We start from the raw sequence: 26,831 nt of genomic DNA, 5'->3' as shown, positions 1-26,831 counted from the left end.
TGTTTATCACACTAACTCTGACATAGTCTAACTTCTAAAAGGCTGACTTTGAAACCTTAATATTAACATTTTAATGCTTTTATGTATGTAAATTTCCTGTCTAGGAAAATAATCCTATTTACAAGCAGAAAGTCCATCATGTGATACTCTAACAGGATTAATCAAGAGAATTAGAATCTTTAGATCCACCACATAATCCTCTCCAGTTCAAGCCAATACTTAAATCTCAGAACTGGAGGATGGTTGGGCAAATGGAACACTAGAAGGTGGAGAAGTTGCACAGAATTCAGACCAACTGAAAACTGACATTGCAGCAAAAGATACTTTGTGAAAAAAGCATATCATGCTTAAATAGTGGAACAATGCAGAGGTATTTGTTTAGTAATTACTTTCTATTTTGAGTATTAAAAATTAAGTTCTGTAAGGAGGTATAGTATTTGTCAATTAGTGTGTAATTAACAAAGTGTGACGTACCACTCTGAGATATGTGTGTGTATGCAGGCATATACAGAACTACTTCACATTTCTTACTCACAGATGGATATAATGTGTTTTACTAGAGCAGTTGGAGTTGCTGGGAGTCAGCTGACATAAGGGGAGTAAAAAATTCCACATTAAGAAGTAGGAAACTAAGAATTATCAGAATATTTGACACTAAAATCACATTATACAAATAGGGTAAAAGAAATCATAAATTTGATCAGAGTATACTTAAAACTATATTTATATAATAATCAAAATCTTAAGCATTAAAATATTAACATTCAGTAGATATAATTAAAAAGTGTATGCCATCTAGTGGGCAGCAGAAAAGTTTCCTCCATATTCAGGATTTCCTATGTACTCAAATTTCATTGGCACAAATTCCATACAAAATTCTTTGTAAAATTAAAAGTAACTAGGGAGATGAGGATCTGCAGTTGAAATGATCAATTTCCAGATGCCAAAACAATACTTAAATACCTTTCAAATCTTCTTTTATGGAGTTAAGATGTTTTATGATGACCCTCTGTGCAAAGGTAAAATGACCTTTAATATACTTCTAGTCTCATGACAAAGGAAACTGCACACAAGTGCAACTCTGCTGCTGTCTCGTTCTTCTGCAGAGCTTTTGTTAGGAAAGCCTGTCACTGTACGCATTAGTGTGAATAATATATAAGAGAAAACCAGTGTGCCCAAGTGAAGTTTCTTCAGCTTTCATTTTTGTCTCTGAAAACTGCAATAAATCATAGTAATTAATAATACACTCATTTGCATTTAAGCTATTGATAGTGGAGATGTTGCATCACAGGTTCTTCATAAGCCATGTGTAATGATTCCTAATCTTATTCTTACATCTGGTAATTACCATTTAAATGTCAGTGTTTTAACATAAATGTTATGAATGATAGTGTGGCGTTTTTTTAACATTTGCCAACTCATCAACATAGTCTTTGGTGCTCCAAGTTTGTGGTTTCCTTGATAGCAATACTCTTTTTACAAAATTTTTGTGTGAATATAATTTAAAATATTATTACTGTTCTTAACAGTTTTCAACTAACTGTTCAACTGAGGGATTATACCATATAAAAGCATTAATAAAAAGCATTTTTATGTGAACCACAATCATCCATGCTGTCAGATGTTGAGCTTGATTATTTTCTCATGCACGTAGTGTGAATACACTACAGTGCAAGGTAGTGACATCTGGACACAAGATGCAAGACCTTGTCTTGCAAAATCAGTCAGATAGAATTGACTCACTCTGGCCAAGTGGCTGGTGAAGGAATTGCCATTTGAGGAAGGAGAAGGAATATTAGCAATACACAGAGCAATGGCAGTCTTACAGCTGCCTTTTGTCATGCTCCTATGCAGGACCTCGGGCCAGTGTAGCCAAGAATATAGTATACTAGGTTACTAATATTGCACTAGTTACACCAGTAAAGCAGTACAGACTTTTAAAATTAAGTTAAATCTCTTGTCATGTGCTTTTGAAACTATTCCAGTGATTTCTAATTTAACTTGCACTTTTCAAAGAATTTCACTCTATAAATTAACGTTTGCATAAATTTAAAATCACTAAAGGTGGGGGAACCCCTAAACAACTAGGACTTCTTGAATCAAAAGCTATCTGTAAGAACAGACTGTGCAATAAAAATATAATATACATATAATATGTATAATTGAGCACACATTATAATGTAACAATAATCAAAAGGTTTAAATTTAAACATTGGCAACTCTTTATTTGCTAGGTGCAAGATGAAGGAGCAATGAAGAAGCATTAACTATTAATGACTCATGTTGACTGCAGGAAAAACACAGCAAAGATTAGTAGATTAAGATGAAAAGTAGTTGGGATATGGTTGGTTTAGAGTAACTTGAAAAAGAAATTGCTGGAATTAAAAGTGACTAAAGAGTTAAGACTGTCTAAGGAACTTCTTTACTATTAATCTACTTCCAAACAAAGCAAACCTGCCACTGATATTCCTTAGAACTTTCCATACTGCTTCTGTTAAACTCAAATTGAATGAAGATTATAATTGGGGATTAAAAATATATTGTATTAAATTTAGGAAATATTTCTTTTATTTAAGTCTATTGTAGAGATTTTACGGTCTTATGACTAAGTAAAGGAAATTTGAGTGTGCTGTATTGTAAATGTTGTCTCCAGCTGAATGCAATTACTGGCTGGATATTCATCTTTATATTCCTTCTCTTCATCATTTATTAACATCAAATAAAATTTGGATAAATCGATGTGTATCTTCAGAATCAAAGTTACAATAAAGATATGAGACAGTTATAACACAGGCATTGTCAGCCCTCTCTTTTTCTTTGAGTAGGACACAAAACACAGTCATCTAAATATATGAGAAGAGGTGGTGGGATCAAACTCTCATTCCTTTAGTTGATCGTTAGAATACAACTAAGAGGTACTTAAATATACCCGGTATAATTTTCAAATTCACCCAAGAAGTTTTTAGATGTATAACGTCAGCGGTTATTGAAAGCATTTCTATTTCTAAGTCATTCAAGGGCTTTTGAAATTTCTACAAAGTATCGGTTAGGCGCGCAGATGTAGATGTCATCAGATCAGTAGGACTAAGTTTATCCAGCAAAATTCCAACTGAAGATTCAAAAAGCTTATGAAACTTGAAAATCCTGAAGAATCATAGAGCAGCTCAGTCTTGCATATTTGCAGACAAACTGAAAGAAAAGGTATTTTTTATTCTTTGTGCTTATTTTATAGTGCCTTCAAAGCATGCCACCCCAAAATAAAGAGCTTCTACTTTGCAACAGACTGCCTTGAAGAAATGAATAGGTAAGAAATGTTTCCTCTTTACTGTGGTATATTCTTTATCATGCTACTTCAATAACTCAGATCTCACATAGGAATATCTTGGAGCATGACGTAATGCTGATTGATAGTGTTCTCAGTACTTAGTTCATTTAGTCCTCCATTAATTTTAGGTCGTACATTACATTGTGTGGCTCACTTGCTGAAATTGTGCAGCCACACATCACAATTCTGCAAAGGTGTATTAGGAAAGTTAGTTGTGGTGGTCTCACCTACATTCATTCTAATTTTTTTGTTAATGAGCATGAAGTTTATCACACTTCTAATTTTTTGTTGACCAAGGCTAGAAATATTAATGTGTGATAAATGTTTCTGGTACATAAAACCAATGCATACATATCAAAGCTCATACCCAAGAGTACACCCACATGATGGCATAAGATATTTTAAAGTTAGCTCTAGTGACAATCCACAGTAATGTGACATGACCCAAAACCAGAGAAAAAGAATTTGAAGTAATTTTTTAAACGGGAATGGGATTGAACTAATGAGATGCATTTATTCTCATGCCAGAATCTGGTAAAAAAAACCCCAAACAACCACAAACTCTCCCATCCCCAAGAAATAACCCCAACAACAAAAAACCCAGCAGTAATTTTTATTCATGGCATCACTGTCCCAACAAGGAACAGAGGCTAGCAAAGTTCCATTGTTGGCATTGCTGTAAATGTCCTTGGATGTCCTGGGAGGGCATTCAAAATTTGACTGGACAAGGCCCTAAACCGCCTGATCCAACAGTAAAGTTGGCCCTGCTGTGGGTGGGTGTGGGAACAGACGACCTCCGGAGATCTCTCCTAACCTAAATCACTCTGTGCTTCTATTTCGTGACTCAGTGATGAAGGCAGAGCTTAGATAAAGGTGGGGAGGTACCTTTGATCCTCAAAGGCAGAGTCAAATGTTCTACCTCCTCCTGTTACATCAGGAATTTGTTTATTCCCAGCTGAGGTCAAAAGCGAGGACACATGGGACTATGTTACCGTACTTTGAAGGCTTAAATCTTTCCTGGTGTAGACTGCTGGAACTTTGTGATTTAGGTGATTCTTTCTGTTCACAGACTTAGAAGGACACAACTACCTCCAGATACAGCTGAACTTTTTTCTTTGGAATACTAATGTCTAAAAATTATTTTTAAATTGAACATTTGTATTCTGGGCTTACAGGGCCCTTCAAGAAACACTGTATTGATGTGTAAGACTGGCTGTGTTAAAACAGTTCAGGCTAGTTCATCATCCATTGATGTTGGTGATGAAGTTCAGCTCTCAGGAGTATCTCACTGTGGCTAGCTGTCATTTTTAGGACATAAATTTGCTGAAAAATACTTTTTCCAATTAATAATGTTCTATTGTTCAGTTATTTAATATGGCTGAGATTTGTTTAGTCCAAAACTGAAGTGAGGATTTTCTGCTATTTTTAACTATGCATGGTTGCTCCCTTGATTTTCCCCGCTCTGATCGCTGTGATTTGTTGAAGTTTCATTGATCATATCTTTCTATTATACCATAAAATGATCTCACTCAAGAAAAACCAGGAAGTCTTGACATATATTCAATAAACCGCTCTTACAATATTTATTGATTTTTCTCCACTGGGGAGCCAACGAAGCTGTCTTTATGACAGTTTACAGCCTTTGTGGAGAGTAACAGTTGGAAAAGTGCCAGGATGTATTTTCATATCATACTGCCATGTTAGTGTGGAATTTATGAAAGCCTGACTTTTTGGGTCTGGTCCCCATGAGAGAAGACAAAGGGTGAACTTTCTCTTGAAGTATTTTTTTGCAGTATTTTTCCCTCAGAAATGCCGTTCCTGTAGAGTAATTGCAATTCACTCCCCAACCCAAATGATAGATTACTATGCTACCTCTGTAAAATCCCTGGACATCCCCTACAGCATTTTACATGCCGCCTGGAATTCCTTCTCCCAGATACCCTGTGTGAAGTTTGAAATGAATAAGCAAGAGTCATAGATGAAAAATGCACTTAAAATACTAATTTCACAAATCTCTTGTCTTCCCAGCAAATTGCTAGCCATGTAATCTGAGGAAATAGGGCAAATACTCTGCGTGGTATCTCACACTCCTGCTGTCACCATGAAATTTAACTGGATTTTCTACGCTGACAGAAGGGTAGATCTTCCATGCTGTAAAGGAAAGGAGTTTAATATGGAGAGGAACATAGCACTTCTTCAGTCCCTATGTGGGGAACACATACCCCTTCGCCAACTGCATTTACCACCAGCTTTTCTTTTAACAGCCGTTTTTACTGTTTCTTATTTCAGATTCACTGTTCACTAATTTTTTTTTTCAACTCCAGAATATTTTAATCTGCCTTTAATACTGCATTGCTGTTGAAAGAATTGTATACCAATGGGTAGTAATTGATTTGTATGTAGCAGCTAGTTACTCTGCTGCAGCTGAATTTTGCCTGCTGTGTTGCATGGTGCAGACAGACTTTGGTTTGCAAAATTAATGCTCGTGCTGTTTTGTCAGGTCTTACATGAGCATAGTTGTGTTCTTAGAAATGAATTAATAATGAAATTGATGAGCTCGTCTTTTGCTTGCCACGGTCACGGGGTACTCCAAGCTTGTTAAAGGCCTTATTTCCCAGAAGTGCTTCATCTATTACCATACCATGCATAACCTGTTTATAGCTTTAATGCTCCTAAGGAAATTAGCATTGAATTTAATATTCAGTGGTTTTACAATATCTACTTTATTTAAAACTTTCATGTGATTGAAGTATGCAGTACAGTGCATTTACAATCTCCTTATGGATTCCAACTATTAAAGTAAAAAAAAGTTCCTATTTTAGGCTGAATAATTTGATCACATTTGATTTGAATAACTGGGTTAACTTTGCAATTTTAATAACACCCATAAATCTTTTGCATTCAATCAATAAATATAACAAATATCTGCTACCTACTGGAACAGAATGATGATTGATTTTGTAGGGGTCACTCCCAATATTTTCAGAGTAAAGACATGGAAGATTCTAACACAATATTTTTCTTAGATACTGTTTGAAAATTGAAGTATTCTGAATTTAAATCTCTATTGATTATAAACAAATGTCAGGGTGCATATCCTCTGTATTTTTATGTATAGAATATCACTAAGTGAGTTAATCAAGGCTTTCCCTAAATCATCCTATTTATTACTAAAGTTCATTCAGCTGTCTTCCTTAAATTCTGGGCATGCTAATCTCCTTGACAGATCTTGATCAAAACAGACGGTGGACTGGTATTAATGCATCTTTCACAGTTCTAATTTATTTTCAGTCTTCCCTTACAAATAAGTTAACACCTAAGAAAAGACCTTGGCAAGTAAAGATTTCAGACACAATCCCCTATTACACATTTCCCCCCTTAAACAAGAATCACTGGAGAAGTGAGCAGAAGAGTAATCATGTCATATCTGTCTGTCCTAATTTAAGAGTTCTTTAATAAATAGAGCCAAGTCCAAGTAAGTTATTAAAGAGCTCTTACTCCTCAGTCCCTTACCCAATGAAAAGCAAGGAGGTAAGTCTACAGAAAATGAAAGGTACTTTTCAAGTAGAAATCCCTGAAATGGAGATTCCCAATAGTGTTGTAAGTAAACATAAACAGGAGGATTTCCCCTTCTTCCTTTATGCTCCTATAAACTTGTTTCAAATCCAGGAAAAATAGTTGGTGCCCAAGGCCACTTCATTCCTCTAATTTATTGTTCTCACATAAAAGCTCATAAGTTGCACCACACATAAAACAATTTTTTGATCAGAATTAGCTGGAGGCCCCAGAGACTGAATGAAACCATAATGTATATGGGAATGAACAGTGCAATAGTAGAGCTACAGTGCTCTGTCTGGGGAAAATACTACACTGGGAAGTACTAGTACAGAGCTGTAAGTCTTCAAAATCTCCTTTTTTTTTTTTTTTTTTTTTTTGCTAGCCACCTAACTTCTCCTTGCAACGATTTATGGACTACTTGCCATCAATTTGTGAATTACCTTTTCCTCCTGAATACAGTTCGAGAACCACTGGCTTATAGCATTGCACTAGAGGAGTTCAAAGGAGTTCACAATACACAATTGCAATTATCCAATATGCAATCCAAATTAGCATTCAGGTGTGAATTTATCCCTAATGCATGGGAGTTAGGATTTGCATTGGCTTTCTGTACTAGTTTAAATTGCAAAATTAACTTAATCAAATTCTGCTGTAAATAATACCATTGTGAATTGGTAAAGTTCTTCTGGGAGTCAGACGGTTCAACCGCATTTAATATAGCAGATTTTGTGATTATAGTGCTGTACGTCTCTCTGTGATGAATGAACACACATTACAGTTACATACAGTGATGTTATACTGGAGGTACTAAGTTAACACTGCAAAATCTGAAGGTTTTAGCAATAGAAATAAGTAATACACATAATTAACTCAGGTATTGTTTGGCCTGTTTAATCTGATTTCTTTAAGAGTATGTGGAAGTAGAATTACATCATTTCACAATAATTCATCCTGTCTCTTAAAAAAAAATTCACCTCTAAAACCCAGAAAACCTCACCCATACCTTTTCAGGCTGTACTAAACTCAGTTGCCTTGTTCATAAAGAATGTTTCATTTCTCTGAAGCTTCTTTTGGGCCAGTCATTGGGTGAAAACTAGGGTAAAAGCTTGAATAAAATATAAAATATAAAATTATAGCATGCATTAAACATTAAGAAATCCTGGCTTGGATACACTTTTACAGCTTTCATCCCTTACCTGTACTTTCATAAGAATGGTAGAAAGACTGGAGAATACTACATGGTTGGCAGTGGTGAGGCCGCCCCTCGGTGAGTGGGTTCAGTTCTGCGCCCCTCACCCCAAAAAGGCCATTGAATGACTCGAGCGTGGCCAGAGAAGGGCAACGGAGCTGGGGCAGGGTCTGGAGCACAGGTCTGCTGGGGAGCGGCTGGGGGAACTGGGGGGGTTCAGTCTGGAGAAGAGGAGGCTGAGGGGAAACCTCCTGGCCCTCTGCAACTCCCTTTAACCAAGTAATAAGCGATGGAACCAGAAGTAATGGCCTCAAGTTGTGCCAGGGAAGGTTTAGACTAGATATTAGGAAGCATTTATTTATAGAATGGGTTGCTGGCCGTTGGAATGGGCTGCCCAGGGCAGGGGGGAGTCCCCGGGATCCCTGGAGGGGTTGAAGAGTCGGGCTGAGCCAGCGCTGAGGGATCTGGGGGAGTTGGGAACGGTCAGGGGGAGGGTCATGGTTGGGCTGGAGGAGCTGCAAGGGCTTTTCCAACCTTGATGATTTGTGATTCTTCGCTGAAGCATACAGAATGTCACAGTCAGTGTAGGAAGCAATAGGTGCCTGCAGCAGCTGGTACTTGCCTTTAGGTGGATGCCCAGAAAGTTTGGTGAATTATCCAGATTAGTATGGTAAATCCAATAAAGGTCTTATGAGTAGGGTGAAATCCAGTAGCCGCATTTGACTAATCAAGAACATATCTTATTGTCATCTTCATAAATTCCTTGAAGTATCGGCTTCCAACTCCAAGCTTGCCATGACTATGCCTTTTTGATTTGCCTAAGTGGTGTTAGTGCTGCCACAAACACGTTTGTAAATGTGCTTGAAAATGGGCAAGAGAAGTTCCAGTTGAGTGAGATTCTGTGACTGTTTTGGTAGATTTCCTTAGGGTTTATTATTGGTTTTAGCTGAAATGATAGTCTATTATAAAGTTATTTTGTGCATATCCTCTATGATACACAACTGTATTTATACAGTAAGATGCTATTTCATTTGTTACCAGAAGGGTAATTTACTTGCTACAGAAGTAGTGAACTATTTTGTCTACCATCCACTGGGAAAAAAAAAAAAAACTACAAAAAAACACCAAACCAGACTTCCAAGTACAAAGGCATAGTCTTGTGTTTGGTTGACAGGGTGAAGTCAAAAAAAAAAATTCCCATTAAGTGCATGAGGTAGACGCACATGCAAAGACAGCCTAAGTTGCCATGGTTCACTTGTCAACTCTTAAGCTGTCTGGGGCTTTTTTCATATTTTTTCCAGCCTGACAAATCTAAGAAGACAACGCATGAAACAAGATCAACAGAGTCATATCAAATTATCAAATCGGAGAGTACTTACAGTTTATCCCATGAATGATTTTACTTAACAAATTCCAGCAACTGTGACAAATAAAATAGTAGAAATGCAGGCTGCTGAGAGCTGATATATTTAGAGAGATGAGCTCATTGAGAAGACTCTGTTCAGTGTTGTATTTCACTGTGAGACATCAGTTACGATTTTGGGCTGCTTCTGTGTTGAGGAAAATCGGGGCATCATTTGAGCCATACCTATTATAGGGAGCTTTATTCTGTTAAATGAATATCTTACCTCTATAACCTTAGAAAATAATGAAAATACTGTACCTTAGGAGACAAAATGGAAAATGTATTGAGTTTTTTGGTGTCCAGTAAAAAGGACTGGTCAGGAAGAAGCCAGCATACCAAGTACAAAATCAATTTTAAAATATAATTCTGTGTTGCAAAGAATTTTACAGTGAATTCTGGAATCTGATTATCCCAGTGATGTAAAAAGAAAAAAAAAATACAAAGTTTTTAATCAGAAATTAAATGTAAATTGCACTGGATAAATCCTACATATGGAATAAATGTTTCAAGGAAACCTATATTTTAACAGATTTAAAGATTACTTGCTTAAGTCAAACTTAACCTCTACTTTACTTCTGGTTTTTCCTTTTAACGAAGTAATCTCAAGTGTAGATGCAATCTCAAAAGCAAAGAAAGTGATATGCCTGCACTGAAACATTTCTAATACAAACCTGAGATGACAGTGCAAGTATTAATTGATGAAAACATGCAAGAAAGATAGGAAATATATAACTATCATTCTATTCTTTAATGCCTCAGTATTTCATTGGTTTTATTTTTAAGGGAAAATTTAACAGAAAGAAATAGTGAAAGTGGATAGAATCTTTCTAGAATTTACATCTTTTCAGGACATATCCTTTACTTTTTCACTTGAATTAAATAATTTTTTCTATATAAGTCACTTGTATTGCAAAATCTGTATCCAACATTGAGGCTATTAGCAAATAAAACTTACTTGAACCACAGAAACTCTCCACTTCCCGACCTGTTCTCTGTGGATTTATGGAATGGTTTTAAATACAACCCTAAAAATAACAGCCTTGCACCTCTTTTTTAAAAAAAAAAAAATTACCCTCTTGCTTTCAGTTTTTATTCTCCCACACTAAATGGAATAGTTTTCTCAAATTTATAACTGAGATTGGTTTGATTTTTCTACTTGTGCTATTTTAGTCTGGACCGTAGAGGGGAATAGCCAAGTAGGAGAAGTGTGATGCCACTATAGAAACTACTATTGCCTTCAATCCTAGAACCTCACACTGGCCTGGGACTGTCTCATCACCATACTTGGGAGTAAATTATGTCAGTGACCAGAAACTTACTGCATTTGTACAAGTAATGGCATATTTTTGTTTTTAATGTAGTGTGTTAGGACAGTGAAGCTATACAAAATTGCTTTCCTGGTGGTTTGGTTCACTTTAACATTTTCCAGTGTTTCTATTAAACGATCAGGAAGAGAATGTGCTCCTGACTCCTGACAATTCAGGGCATTTCAAGCATGACTCACTCTTCAATATCAAGTTTTGATTATTGTCACAGCTACTTAGTTCATCACTGCTGTCAGTGCCTTTGTAATCATCATTTTTCCAGGCCTGGGGGTAGAATCAGACTCTCGGAAGAGGACCTGGGCTGTAATCCCCTGGTACTAACCAGAATTATCTCAGTAAATTTAACTTAAACTTCCTACAATGCTTTGGTATAAAATAGGTCTGGCAAGGACAACGGTGCCTGTTTGTAATCAACAGAACTATTTAAAGCCAAGTCTGATTTATTTGGAATTTAAACCATTGAGACAAAGCACAAAACTTACTTACGTATTTAGGTAACTTCACCTGAGGCTTACCTTTCACTGCATTTGGTTCACTAAAGTGCAGGCAATAAAAAATAAATAATACTTTTCTTGATCATTTTTAAGTTATTACACTGTATATCAGTAAGAAAGATATTATATCTTATGAAAATGTTGTACAATTTTGAAGGTAAAGCGTTGAAACAAATTATCCTTGGGATATTTAGTATGGCTCCATGTCATCACAACTAATGTCTATCTAGAATTGTTGAGTGGCCTAGACTCAAATTTAGTGAAACCTGCTGTGTAAGTTGTTTAATTATCAAGAGTTGTTAAAATTATCAAAGGAAAAAGGCAGAGTTTGGGGGGGAAGAAGAGTCCAACTATCTGCCTCAAGGGGACCAAGATATATGAGGGGTACAGCTATATAAACCAAATTAGACAAATGTTCTCCTGGGGTTTTTTCACTATAGCTGCTTGTCAGGTGTAGCATATAGTCTTGCACTGCATGACCTTCAATTAAACATGCAGTCTTCTACCCCTCAGAGCCCAGCTCTGACACATACTCCCGTTGCCTTCCTGAAACCTGACGTTTGCCTGCAAGGCATTCAGCGCCGAGTTCACAACCAAACGGCTGCGTTTCCAAGCCTTCCACAGAGAACTTTTTATAACCTTGACTGCCTGTTTTCTTAAAAATGGAAGTGGTTTGCTCATCAAGTAAATTCATCAAGTTTACACAGCGTTCCTTTTGAACTGAGTTTGCACTTCCTTGAAAAAAAAAAATTTTAACTGTGAGAAAAGGATCTGTAATCTCAGCACTTCTATAACTCCTGATTAATCTCAAAAACATTCACCCGTGCTTTTTTTAAAAACACAAAACCTAAAATTGAGATTCTTTTTCTTTTATCGTAAGAGATTTTATCATTATAAGCCACTGAATGTCATCAGATAAGCCTTTTTGTTGTCTTGGCAAAGAGCTAACTCTAAATTGTGGTAAATGAGGTAAGAAAGTACTTGTAACTATAGCTGGGGATCTTGCCCTTTGGAAAAGAAAAATCTGAGCAGTCTTAGAGCGAGAAGATTACCTTCTGCTAATTCCAGATTTGGACACTGCCATATGAATAAAGCTGATACTCTGCATATGCTAAAAATATCCATGTTCTCTTGAAGATTAATATTAACACTTTGACTGTTGTCTATGTAAGCTTCCAACATTTGAAACCCTCAAATTAACAATGAACAACAAGATAAATTTGGCAAGAAATTTAACACAATATAAATTTCCATGCACTGACCACCAAAATAGCTGAGTCTCATTTAACTTTGAAAATGGTAGTCCTAATTTATCACTGGTTCTTAGGCAGAACCTTAGTTGAAGTTGCTGAGGCATTCTGCTTAATTGTCCAAGCCATATGGTAAAGGATGACTAAAACTATTTTGCTCCAATGCTGATGAGTTTAGAAATTCAGGAACAACTGTTGAAATAATAGTGAATGCAAATGCTTAATAATGAGCAAGGGTATGATGTCATTTCAATTATTGCAATAAAGGATATGCCTTTCAAAAGAATCAAATGTCAAGTGATCAGCATGCCATTTGCTGAATGAAATTATGCTGGTGAGCACCATAGAAAAGCTTTTCTGTAAACACGTTAATCCATTTGAAATTTACTTCCTAATGATGAGTTATTGACATGCTGACACAATGTCTCTGTAAGCAGTCCCAACCCTGCAGCTGATTTTTGTGACAACTAATCATCATTTCCATTTTTATTTCCAATTTGCTCACTTCTGTTTTAATACTGAAAGGCGAAGCAATATTGTACAATTCTTTATATTTTCATAGTTTTGCGAGTAAATTAAAACCTATAACAATTCCCTGTAAGAAGTAAACATTTGTTGTCCCCTTTGGATACTTATGAAAGTCATAAGATATGTAGAACGATTTGCTGAAGGCCATACAATGAGTCAGTGTTATATCCAATATTACAGATTAAGATCGTTGCTCTGAGCAACTGCAAAGCGTTGCTTAGACCAGGGGATCAATACATGCTGAACTGTGTGCTATTTTTAGTGGAGAGTGCACTCTTCCTTCATTTTCTGCCTCCTTGCTGTGTACACCATATACTGTGCTGTTAGACCAATAATACACTCACATATGTCCTTAGAAGCTTTTTGTCTGCTCAAGTGAGGAAGAATTACACTGAATAGTTTTCTTGCTTTAATCTGCAGAAAATTTACTATATAGTATGTATTGTATACTCATGTCTTTCCTGAAGTCTTTGAAAGATGCTTTTGTCATTATATGATTCATTAACCAAGAACGTAATTATTAACAAATTTTATGTTGCAGTGTTAAAAAAGAAAAAAGCCGCATCTAGAAAGCACTTAGGTGCAATATACTACGAAAATAATGACGTGGTAAATAAATTAGTCACTGAGTAAAGGAATACTTAAGAACGCATCCCAATCATTACAGATGTCTATTAATAGGGCTCTTTTCTTTGGTTATGTTTCCTTGTTGATGAAAATAAGCCGAGTCTTGATTTTCCATTCGCTGAGCATTAAGAAGTGGCTTTCTTCTCTGCGTTAATTTCCTTTTTCCCGTCCTTCAATTATATATTGTATAAACATCCAGTAATCTTGTATGAAGAAAATTCTAAAGGTATTTTCCCCAAATAAGCTATATTTTCCTAATGAAACAAGGGCATTTGGGGACAAAGAAAACAGAATATCAATGTGAAATGCAAATACTAATATACTTTCGATTTACCAAGTCTTGGCTTAGAAACCTAAGAATCTGTATTTAAAAAATCAAAGGAAAATAACATTGATATCACACCTCAGCAACCCTAAACATTTGTATCACCAGGATCATGAATCTAGACTAGCAAATAACCAGTCAGAACACTGTCGTAGTGTGTTTTAACTTTTTGAGTACACAAATGTAATACAACTTGGTTGCTAATACAGGTTTTCATGCAATTATTATAATATTTCTATCTCATTTTATAGAATTTTGGCAATTCAGGCAAGTTCCTGAAAACACTAGAAGTAGCAATCAGAATGGATTCAATATGTTCCTTTACACAATGTGTCTGGAAACCATTCCACACAAATAGTTTGCAGATGCATCTTGGCGAGGATATGATTCTGCTTAAGGTGGAGACAGCTGGACATTCTCTGTTCTACACAGACTATTCTAAAAACTTCATTTAGTCCTTGCTAAAGTTAGCATATTGGTACGTATGCTCCACATTTTCTTGATGACATAAGGAAGATTGATGTCCTGATTCTTCAGTTTTCTAGGCAGCAGAATAAAATGTAATGTCTGATACTGCACTAGGCAAACATCCTCCAGGAGATGTGACGAAGTCCAGAAGTACATCTGCATTGTACATGACCTGGAACATCCTTCACTTAAAATTGTTAACAACTGAACACATCTGAATCATGTTTTTAACAGCCTGAACAGTGCTCAGTTTTTGGAATGAGCATTGTCTCTGACTTTTCCAAATGTTAAGAACATGCATGTCCTCAGATTTACACTAGATTCTCCTTTTAAGTATCTCTCTTCCTTGTTTTTTATTGTTCTATTAGATGGATGAATCGTTTGGGTCTCGCAGCAATTGGTTACACACCTGATGACAAGGATATTCATCCAGATGAAGGTAATCCTTCAGAGATTATAAGTAAAAGGAGAGAGCAGAGAGTACATATCTGTTCATTATTTAAACAAATGTGAAGATGTCATAACCGACTTTATTAACATACGTGCCATATCTTTTAAAATACCAATTTTCATAACGATCCATATCCTTGAAGAACTGTATTGGTGCCACCACCGAAGAAAAGTAAACCCTAAGTAATAATTTTAATAAATATTTAAAACAAGCGATAAAGAGAATGCAAGGTGAGGTATGATCCCCCAGTTCACAGCCATCGGGTGTGCTCATCACCCTAGAGCAAGTGAAGACATCACAAACACAGGTCAATATGTGTTTTAGAACCATTTTTGCATCTCTTGAGCTCGGTTGCCAGCCTTGCCTTTTTCACCATCGCCCATGCTAACATAATTAAATTAAGTGTTGAAGCTCAGCTCTACTCTGGCATCCAGAATGAAGTTTCTCTTTGAAAGTCTGTGACCAGAAGCTGGTTTTTAGGTTCAGTGGGAGTTAGGTGCCTAACCTGCTTTCTGGAACACTATCCTAAAATGTTTGAAGGTTCTTCTACATATCTGTGTATCTTAGGTGCCAGACATTTTCACAAGTCTATTCCTTAGGGACTGCCAAACCACCTAGGTGACTGTGAAATTTTACTTTTGCATCCTAATGCTATTTTAAAATGCGGGACCTGCTTTCTTGTGGCAAAGCACATGAGTGAAACCCCGAATGGTTTGTTAGCAGATTACTGGAGCGAAAGCGACCAAGATGACATGGACGGCTCTTTAACCCTGAAGCAGGAAGGCTCTTCAACACTGTGTGACACTTATCATCGAACACCCTCTGTGAGTTATAAATATTGCAATTGACAGTAGGTCACCAAAAAAAATCTGTGCGCCTTGGGTTTGCATTTTCCTTGGTTTGGAATGTTTAATTGCCATAAAGGCAGAACAAAGATGGATCTCATTGTAAGAATGAAATTACTGCGGTTCCTCCTGAGTTAACACCTGAATGTTTCCACGACCCAATTCCAAAGGAAGGAGAGGTAAATGTCTCCTTACACAGATATGTCACCAGACTGTAAATATATTTCTTGTAGGATTTAGGAGACTACACCTAATAAGACAAACAGAATATTCAAATGTTGACTTTGATGCAGAATATGAAAAGGATGTGGTGGATGGGATAGTTTGTATTAACTGAGACTGTTTTTCAAGTATGAATATTGGATACTGGATGCGAGAGATTAAGATCAGAGCATATTCATGCAGTAATCATGTTTTAGTACAAACACTTTTTTAAGAACATATCTTTAGAGGCAAAGGTTTTTTTACAATGTGAAGCACTGTGTACAATACCATAGTAGTGACAGTATTTTCTGTTAGTGTCAGAAGATGTTAAATAGCTGGTAAAAGTACTTTTAATATATTGCGTACAGCCAGGTTTTGATAACTGAGGGGAAAAAACATTTTGTATGTGGAGAGGCTCTAGTAGCAAATAAGAATATTTCTATTTATACAGAACATAGACAGGCTGTGATAATTATTCTGTTTCTAAGCGCAGATAGGACTGTTCTCTATTTTTCTTTCAGATTTTTCTTCAGCGTGAATGACACGATCCTCACACAGCCAGAACCAAAGAAAGAGTGACTGAGACAACAGCATCACATGGGTGAAGTTCAGACTGATTTTCACCCATGTGATGCTGTTTTATCAACTGGGATACAGGTTAAGCCCCTCCCTTTCTGTTTTTTCACTTTTTTGCCTTTCTCTTTGTTTTTGAATTAAAATTATAATATGCATACCCAGCAGAATTAATTAAAATCATTTGAGAAGTTCAGCAGTCCCCCAAAACTCAAAAACATTCCTGGATGCTGAAGTGGTTTTTTTTCTGTTTGGCTGGATACTTATCCCCTAAAAAGAGAAAGGAAATCCAATTATGGTTTCTTTTGGGGACTTTCATGTTTTCACAGCACACTGCTGGACCGAGTGTAGACTGGGCAGGTCTTCAGGAAACCTGTGCCAGTATTGTATTGTTCTTTCCAGCAGGAGTTGCTCAAGGGCAGAGAATGTGCAAAACAAGAATAGGGAGTGGTTAAAACATAGCAATTGCATAAAAGTTAATAACACTGATAATTATGTTCTGTTTACAGAGGTTCATAATATGACATATCAAAACACACACATCAGTTCATTTTATTATTATATATCATAGAATGTTCTACACTGTAGTCATTTCCTTGGGACTGTTCAAAACGTCATCTTATAGTCAGATGCTTTTGTATCTTTTCAGGTGAATTCTTCAAGTCCATTCCCTGAAGCCAAACATGGTCGACACTTTTCAAGTGAATCAACATATTCTCATTCTTCGGCTGAGGATTCTCGCCAAGATGTAGCAGGAAGCACACACTCCTCGGGATGCAGACCTCCCTACCGAGAAAGACGCTCGTGGCAGGATCTGATAGAGACTCCGTTAACCAGTTCAGGGCTCCATTTTCTTCAGACTGTTCCTCCTGATGCGGAGTACATGAGTGGCCGGACTGGAATGTCACCGGACAAACGAAGACAAGCAACGCTGCCAGTACAAAGGCGTCATAATTATGAGCAGGAAGGGCCTTTCCCTTTGGTGGAATGTCAAAGGGGACATAGCTCTCACAGCAGGCCACAGAAGCAACGCAGTCAAAGCCTTCCCCGAAACAGAGATGTCAGGTGTAAGGGAAGTGTAAAATCCATAGAAGGAACAGATGAGAAGCTAGAAGAAAAAATTCCTATTAGAAGGCATAATAGTTTCTGTGCAGAAGGTAAGCTTCTGGAGATGTTCCGGTCCTCTTCACTGCCATGGCAAGCCAGGGCAATATTGTCATTATTCTCAGTAAGGTTTTTTGTGGTTGAATTGTTACACGTCGGCAAATTCATCAGTCACTACCCAGGAGTTGAAATGCTTGAATGTAGTGCTAATAATATAGCTTTGGGGCTAATCAAAATGTTTTTGTTTTATCAAAACAAAAATTGGAAGACTGTGTTACAGGGTTACTTTACACATGAATTTGCAGTATCGCTTGCTGAGTTTAGAGACCTCATCTGAATGGTTAGATTTGTAGTTAAGTTTCTTTATTTTCTTTCAGAAAACATAAAAGAAATTGGAGAAAATACAGATGGCCTGCAAGAGCTGTACAAGTCTCTGGAACAAGCTAGTTTGTCAGCTTTTGGAGAGCAGCGTCCTTCCACGAAGCAGGAGTTCCGCAAGTCATTTGTAAAGCGATGTAATGATCCAGTTGTCAATGAAAAGCTTCACCACATCAGAGTTCTCAAGAGCACTTTAAAAGTAAGGCTTTATCATTAACTTTGTGTATAAGCAATATAAACCAGTAAAAGTATAATCTCTTAATGTTTTCCATGGATGGGGCTTTCTTTGTAGCTTTAGAATCAAGTTCTGAAAAGACTAAAAATACTTAGAAGCAAATATTCCAGTTTAAGGAAAGAAAAAAAAGCTCTTTGGCAGTCTTTATAGGCATGTTGTAGAAAGTGCCAAGGATTGAGTTGCCAAACAGTTTAAGCTGTAATAGTTCTTGAATATAGGTAAAAGATTCCAGTGTCCATAGTAGTTTCCCTAGCACTTTGCATTAGAATGAAAGAAGAAATAAAGTGCTGAAATACAAAATGTGGCACAAATTTCATTTTGACATGTATTGTGTCCTTCTGGAATTTGACAGGCGAAGGAGGGGGACCTCACAGTTATCAACAGCCTTCTGGATGATCCCAATTTAACATCAAAGAAGTTTAAAGATTGGAAACTAAAGAACTATGAGTTTTTCCTGGACATTTGTGAGTACAGTGCTGCTGTAAAATCTCAAAATGGAGCCTCTGAACTTGCAACCTCAGCACCAATGCTGACACATACACACTCGTTCATTGAAACTCACGTGTGACAGGACTCATATCCTGAATAATTGCTGGGTGCCATGAAAAATCAATTAAGAGAAACACTGTAATATTTATTGATAACGTGCTCAGCAGTACTGTACATAAATTGGATAAGAGAATAGTGCCACAGGATGCCTACTACACTGCATGATAAGACAATAATATTCTTTATTAATTTTTTTGTTTGCTATTATCAACCAATGTCCGTACCAAGCTCTGCATTAGAAAGAAGCAGTGCAGAAGTGTAACTGAAAAATAAATACCGGTATATTTAAAGTACTGTACTAAAACTAAGCTTATAGTATGAGCTCCTACAATCATTTTATATATTTAGATATCTATAAAGACATATCTATGTATATAAAATGTGACATGGTAGTTGACATTTACTTTTAAAATGCCCTAAAGTTCACATTTTCACACGTTTTTCTTGAGAAAAATATAAAATGAAAACATAAATACATTGGCCACTCTTAGAGATGAACGTTTATTTTTGCAACATTTCCAGGTAGTGACCATCTCTGCAAATAAAAGGACAGAGTTATCAAAATGTAAACTCAATCCCTATAGTGTGCCTTAAAATGTACACTGTACATCTAGCAAATAGATCCCAATCTGGCCCTATGGGCATACTGTACATGCCATTTAGATACTGTGTTTGTAACATACTGTGCCTGCCTTTAAAATGAATGAACACAAGCGAGCAGGTGTGGCACAGAGGTTAAGCTATGAGTAGAACAATGTTGGCTGTTCACTAATGCTGCAACTTAAACTGATTTTAATATAATTTGAAGTATTTCATGGTGAAAGAAAAACATCTGCGCTGAATATGGTACATACTGCAGGTTTTCATAGTTTCTTCACTGTGAATTTAAGTGACATGTGACTGTGAGTCACAAAATTCAAAAAAGCTCTGATGCTTCAAGGACAAGAATCAAGCTGAAAAAAGATCCTGAACTAATCTATTAAATTCTGTAATAGACTGACATCTAGACATCTAGAGCTGAGAAAATTATTCAAAATTATGTAATGTCTGGCAATAATTTTTAACTGTTAGTAGTACATCAGCAAGTGAGTGAAGTTATTCAACACATCATTTGAAAACCAATCTGTATTGATTGGTTTGGAAAGACACACGTCACACAGTGTATTTCACTTCCTTGCCTGGATGAGAATGATTTCTAAGAATCCGATTTTGGAGAAAATACTTGTATTCTTGAAAAAAAAAAAAAAAAAAAAAAGATTGCTCTGAATGCTACTGAACATAAATTTCAAACATCCATTCACAATTTTCTTTGACTATGCTTGCTAGAATATCTCTAGAAAGCAGAACAAAGGGGATGTGAATACAACTGATGCCATTTCACTTAAACACAGGTATTCACTGCTAAGTTTTTCACAAGATAAACCTAGTTGTCTCTCCAACATTAAGAACTGTAAAATTCATACATTCAATATAATATAGGAAAAAACATTATTTCAATGAGGTCCTAGTATCCAGGAAGAGATTTAATTATTCACAAAGCCAGAGCTGGGTGAAGGTAGCCTGTTTGTTTAGTTCAGTCTCCACAAAGCAGCAGTGGTGGGTTGACCTTGGCTGGTTTTAGAGCCAGCTGGAACTGGCCGTGTCCAACGTGGGAGCAGCCCTTGGTCTTTTCTCAGAGAGATCACCCCTGCAGCCCCCCTGCGACCAAACCCTTGCCATGTAAACCCAATATAGAAGCTGAAGAAACACAATTCGGATTTGTTTTTTACTCTCATTAGCACTGGCCTTTATCTGAACCACAGTAGATGCGGTGATTAAACATTAATGGTCTATAGCAATATAAGCCATTATTAGTAGTGTTACAGCTATTTTGAGTTCTCTGCATCACACAGGCAACTGAGTCACAGCATCACTGCAACAACCACATAACAACAGTTGGATAGAACATACATAAAGGCATGTTTCACCTGCTGCAACAGACTAATTAACTCCATACTTAAGAATCACTGAAGACAACATCTCCTTAAGTGCATGCTTGGAGCCTAATAGTATTTCTATTGAAGTTAACAGCAAAACTCCTGTGACTTCAGAGGATCACACTGTATGTATCTTGATTGAATATTAAACATGCACTTCACCCTCTGCCTAACCACCTGAGATAATAAAAAAGGTACAGGAAATAGAGAACAACAATTTGCCACCACAGGTTTCGCCAATATTGGAGTTGCGGTATTCATGGAAAATGTAGAAATAAATTGAAATATATTTACTGGATGATAATTTACTGGTAGATACTTGACAACTGAATAGTTAGAAGCATTAATAGAGAGAATTTGCCTAGCTTTTTTTCATATCGGATCTCTAAAAGTTATATATTTAATTATTTTTTAATACTATCCTTCATATAATGTAGGAGAAATATTACATAGTGAAGCAAGCAATGGGGTAAATTACAGAAGCCATTTAGAAACAATTCATACTGTATGTGCAAGCAGTGGCAGATGGTCACAGAATTAGTTAAATGGATTTAACTTTCTAAATCCATAAAGGAATTTAAACATGTCTTTTGTTTCAAATTGAAAGGATGGTTTGTGTTTTTATAATAAAAAGATCAATGTGATTTTAAAATAGCTTTCAAAAAGGATTTCAAATGCCACTGTATTGTAACTCAAAACAGAAATGACGATTTTCCACTGAGCATATTCAGTGAAGTGCCCAGTAAACAATGAAACAAGATATCTCTCTTCTAAAATCCTACTTATAGATACAGCTCAAAGTGACAAACATCATTAGGAAAATATATTTCTCAAAAATAACACAAATAGTAAGGAAAACAGACAATCTTGATTTTCACTGCTGAAAATTAAAAAATATGTTTCTGAAATATGAGTAGATAAAAACTTGAGAGATCATACTTTTGCTCAGCTTATCTTTAAAATCTTTCAATGTCATGATTTCATCTTTTCTGAAATTCTCAGTCATGAGTCTGTATTCTGCTCTTGGAGAACAGCTCTCATCAAACATGATTTGCACTGAATAGGCGAGATAAATTATACAAGACATTCATAAGATGAACTGATATACACTGGAGAAATTTCCTATAATGGAGTTAAGATTAACAGGCAGAAGAGTTTGAAAGATTTGTCTAGCATTGCTTATGCCTCAGAGCAAGCAAAATCTAATTGTTAAATTAAGCAATACAGAGACTTTATTCTTTCACAAACGTCAGCTGGCATTTGTGAAATGTCATTTCACAATAATTTTGTCATACTTTTTGCATGTGTACTCAACTCCTTACTACCACTAGTTTTTCTTTCTGGATCTAGGTACTAATCAAGCTGTACTATATAGAAAGTAACATACAAAGTCACCATAGCACAATTAATTGGAATTTCATTATATTTGAAATAATTGGAACGCAAAGTGCAATACAGATATTGTATTTAAAAATTGATGTCGCAAATCCTGTTTACATATTAAAATATATCAAATTCTCCTGGACTGAAACGTACTTGAACACACTCTACAATGCAGCTGAAATTATTGTGGTAGTCTTGAGCCCATATTTTTAAATGAGTAAAAAAAAAAAAATTCTTTGCTGTTGTGTTCATCAAGGGAAATAAACAGCACCAGTACAATACTTCTATTAACTTACTAGATTTCCTGCCTGAATGCTTAAATAAAACTCGGTTCTTAACATACACAACTACATGAAGAGATGTTTGGATGCATTTTATTTATCCAGATCTTATTTAGTGTCTTCATTCAGAATTCCTGCAGGCAAAATGTCCCTCAGCCAGCAGATTTTCTCTATGACTCCACAAGCTTAGTCCTTTTGTTACTGCCTGTTTCTTATTGTAACTGATTTAATGTTCCCCCTAAGCTACTGATCCCCCTCCTTTTTTAAAACCATTCTGTATTCAGTGAGATCTCAGATCTCTGAAAGCTATCTTGGTAGCTATCTCAGCAGCACTTCCTGAGAAAGCTGAGACCTTTTTCTTGGTTTCATTAATTTAAGTGAAAACTTTCCTGAGCTTACTCTAATTAATATGAACAAGAAGTAGTGAAAGGAGGAGGAGGAGGTTGTCATCAGTCTGTATGTCCACATTCTTTAGTACAAGTAATGCAGAAATACTGGGCCCACGCTCAGTGACATTTGCCCTCACAGTAATCGGGCTGTGCGGGATTGTACGGGCGTCTCTACCCTCCGTGACACAGGAGGGTGCGTCACTCCACGGGCAAAAACCACCCTGAGGTTTCAGCAGCTTCTGATACAGTTGTAGTGTCTCAAACACATCATGAGCACTTCTTGAACTGCTTTAGTACCCTAAGGAAAGACTGATCAATTGCTAGGAAAAGATTTCGGAGGATGAGATTTTCCATCTTTTCCAGGCAGGGAATTCCAAATATAAGTCAGTTAATATTCAGATCTAGACTTCTCTGTTTTAAGCTAGAAACGTGGTACACCACTTGCTTTTTCCCAGGAAAAAGAAATAAGTGTTGCAGAGAATTGCTAGATGTACATGGGCACTTAACTTTATTCTTACTGTCTTCAGCAATTACAGCCTTCCAGGCCAAAACACTCACTCTCTGATCCGAGGTTTTGTGAAGGATGGTGAAGGCACCTTTGAAGGGGTTACTTTAAAGAGGCATTAGGAAGTGCTCCACCTCATCAAAAATGGCAGAATTCTACTGCTGACCTTTTGAAGATTTCACTTTGAATGTTAATGGGACTTCTGGAAGAAAAATGAAGAATCTGGTAGAAATACTTCAACACAAATCTGAGGAGAACAAAGTAAACTCTTCTCTCTCTTATCTTTGTCTCAAGTAATACAAAGTAGACCTAAGCCCATCACATACCTTGTTTGCCATATTCTTTCATCATGTAGTCTTAATTGTCTTCGAAATTGGTAAGAGCATTCCTTTCTGCAAAAAAAACCAGTGGTACCTATGACCAAGACAATATATCTGGGGGCTGTTTACATCCTGGTAAACCTTGGCTGTTGGCCCCTTGGGGTGGGACAGCTCTGCCAGGCAGAGCTATTTTGTGATATTGCCCCAGCGGTTTGGACAAACTCTTCACACAACTGGGGCCAAAGTGCTGCAAATGTGGGGTGTTTAAAACGATCCTTGGCGAAGGCAAGATGCAGCACAACTGATCAACACAAACTTAAGCCCCATCTGCAACGCCTGCCAAAACTGTAATACAAAGGAAGCCTACCATTTTTATGTACAGTTTAAACACTAAATCTGTTCGCATAAGCAAATCTTGTATCTCTGCAGAGATCCTGACTGCTGCCTCTGGACTCAGTCCTGAGGGATTCATTAAGAGGGCACAGGTCTTTTTGTATCCCTGGTCCTCAGCCCCGAAAATACCATTTATAGCCCACCCAAGTTCATGTAGCATAATCTGAGAAATAAGTGGTAACTTCATCTCATAAAGGATTTTAAATTTCTCCTTAGTTTTCAGACTAGGGAATCTGTGCGTTTCTAGGGAAGACAAGGGCACAGGTTATAGCAATGCCTTTTCGCTTGGGGTGTAGGTTTGTAGATCTTCCACATACCACATGCCTTAGACCACTGATCTTAAAATCTCATTAGAGACAACGCACCACCTTCCCTGTGGCCAAATAATGTTCATTTACCACTAGTACAAAAAATGGGTAATACCAGGAAAGAAGCAATATTAGCTAATTAACTTATATTAAGTAATAAAAAGCTCTTTTTTCTTCTCGAATGCTTCCCTCATTAAAGCTAAGGTTCTGGGGAGCTTTTCCAGGCACACTACTGCAGGGATAGGTTCCCCCTGTGCTCTTACCCCGCCGAGTTCCTGCCGTGTGGCTGAGGCTCTCAGCGGGCGTTAGCCAGGCAGGCATCTGAAAATCAAACCTGAGCCAAATCACTTGATGAATGGAATATACATTGCTATTTAAACAGAAACTACTAAATCATGTGTTCTTAGTTGATTAGAAAAATTATTTTCTTTACTCCCATTACACATAACCATAATGATGAACTGATCAGTTCCATCCAGCAATGTGTAGGCAAGCAACTCTCTATTCTTGATACAACTCACAGAGGAAGAAGCATCTTCTTAAAGCTTGGTTTCTGTGTTTTACAGTTTATACCATACTTCTACATTCAGAATGAGGATTACATGGATTATCCTTTAATCTTTTATCAGTTTTTGAGATAGCTGATATACTACTGGGACCTACTACTAATAAAAGTATTTAAAAAATTCAGGCAGATACTGCCTGTCATTATCTTCAGGAAAAGAACCATATTCATTCTTAATGCAGGCCAGACAGTTTATTTTTATCACACATGCAAGTGTTCAAAGTGACAACTAGGGACTTTGCTGTATGCATTAATGCCACTGTATGAGCAGTATTTGAAAGAAAGCAATGTTGTAAAAATTATAAAATATGTCAACAAACAGTTGTTTGACCAGCTAGGCCCTCTAGCTCCTGTCCTCACATTTCTAGAATATTGTTCATTCTCAGGCATTGCTGAGGGTATCAATACAGATCTTTACTAGCTGCAAATGCATCTGTCTGAATGCTGCAGATTAAATAAGGACGCCACATTATACATACTGACTCTGTTGCATTTTTTTCACTAGCAACCATGAAACAAGTATGTCTTAACAAATCATGTTCACTGGCCAAAATACCAGTAAGACCCTGTTACCAGTTAAGACTTCTGTTTTACTGAGAAACAAGGATTTCAGCTTAGAAATCTGAAAAGAGAACAGGTTAGGATATAAGAGAAATGCACTAGTATTAATAAACTTTTTACATTTGACACATACTGTATTACAAAGAAAATATCCTTGTAAGACCATTAATTGCTGGGCCATAGGTGACTTCTGTCTAGTTTACTAAAGTAGCTACTAAAACTTGTATAGAGAGCCTTTTTTAGATAACGCTTACATGTATGAAAATGTATGACACCCTTGTACTATGGCTTGCACTTTACTTGCATTAAACTGTGAAGTAGGCTGTAGTAATGTCTTTGTATATTCAGGGGTTGAAATACCAAAGCACTAGAGTATTGTACTGCTGGTGTTCAACCTGTACTGTTTATTAAATCTGAACATGCTGACAATGTGTATTTTGAAAACCCCGCTAACTTAAAATCTTTAGCAAATAATGCTATGGGGTCTCCATGGTCTTTGTTTCTTTGTAAATATAAACATTCTTACTGTTTCTGTAGCAATAGGAGGTTATAAACCAAACTTTCACTAGGACTGTTTTCAATAACAAAAAAAATCTATAGCGCCTTGTATAAAAATCATGGAGACTCCATGACCTGTGGGCATTTTTTGTTTACAAGCAGTATGTATATATGTATTAGAGGCAGAACTGTTATTTATCACAAAGTTATGTTGTGGATGATTCTTTCTAAAATAAATATATGTTTTCTGTCATTATGAAAAAGATTTTGGAGCCATCTTGAAAAGTTTGAAGTGTCAAAGCTTCAAATACTAGTAATCTTCCATGTTTCAGCCTTGTTTTTCTAATCAGCTGTGAGATGATCTGAGAGGTAATGGTAAACCACCTGCCTATGCCAGGAAAAATGTCTGAGTTATTTTTCAGTTTATGAGCATTCTGCAACTTTTCTATACTCATCATCTCGCTTAAGCGCTTTTATGAGCAGATGCTCTATCGATACCGTAGTAAAGTCCCTCAGCTCATTGATGCTACAGAGAGAGAAATTATCTGCTCTAGACTAACACAGGTAAAACTAGGTTTCAACCCCTGGATAATACAGTATTTCTTCAGTTTCACAACAGTATTTTTAATTTTATACTTGTCTATGTTGAGAGATGATCCAATAGTTTATATAGGCAATGAACGCTAGGTTTCTTTTTTCCCTCTTTTCAGATGAGTTCTGTGTGAATTACTGTAACCGGCTGCGTTTTTTCTATCACAGATTAACTTGTTAACTTTTTGTGTGTCTACAATGAAAATTTATGAATGGAAAACTTCACTG

The 26,831-nt window shown here is 36.5% G+C and overlaps 1 protein-coding gene across 2 annotated transcripts in view; it reads left to right on the top strand.

Annotated features, from left to right (window-relative positions):
- Positions 1–20,092, top strand: part of LOC141964462 (connector enhancer of kinase suppressor of ras 2-like) — a 205,228-nt gene extending 185,136 nt beyond the window's left edge. For both annotated transcript variants that reach the window (XM_074914871.1, XM_074914870.1), the window contains 6 exons: positions 3,233–3,304; positions 14,863–14,933; positions 15,666–15,769; positions 17,217–17,724; positions 18,049–18,248; positions 18,637–20,092. In XM_074914871.1, the coding sequence (XP_074770972.1) occupies positions 3,233–3,304; positions 14,863–14,933; positions 15,666–15,769; positions 17,217–17,724; positions 18,049–18,248; positions 18,637–18,852 (1,171 nt within the window). In that variant the 3' untranslated portion in view covers positions 18,853–20,092. The remainder of the gene's footprint in view (positions 1–3,232; positions 3,305–14,862; positions 14,934–15,665; positions 15,770–17,216; positions 17,725–18,048; positions 18,249–18,636) is intronic.
- Positions 20,093–26,831: the final 6,739 nt, after the last annotated feature.

The sequence above is a fragment of the Athene noctua genome, chromosome 11 (assembly GCF_965140245.1).
Source record: "Athene noctua chromosome 11, bAthNoc1.hap1.1, whole genome shotgun sequence".
Lineage (NCBI taxonomy): Eukaryota > Metazoa > Chordata > Aves > Strigiformes > Strigidae > Athene > Athene noctua.
This window is presented reverse-complemented; position numbering and strand designations above follow the sequence as displayed.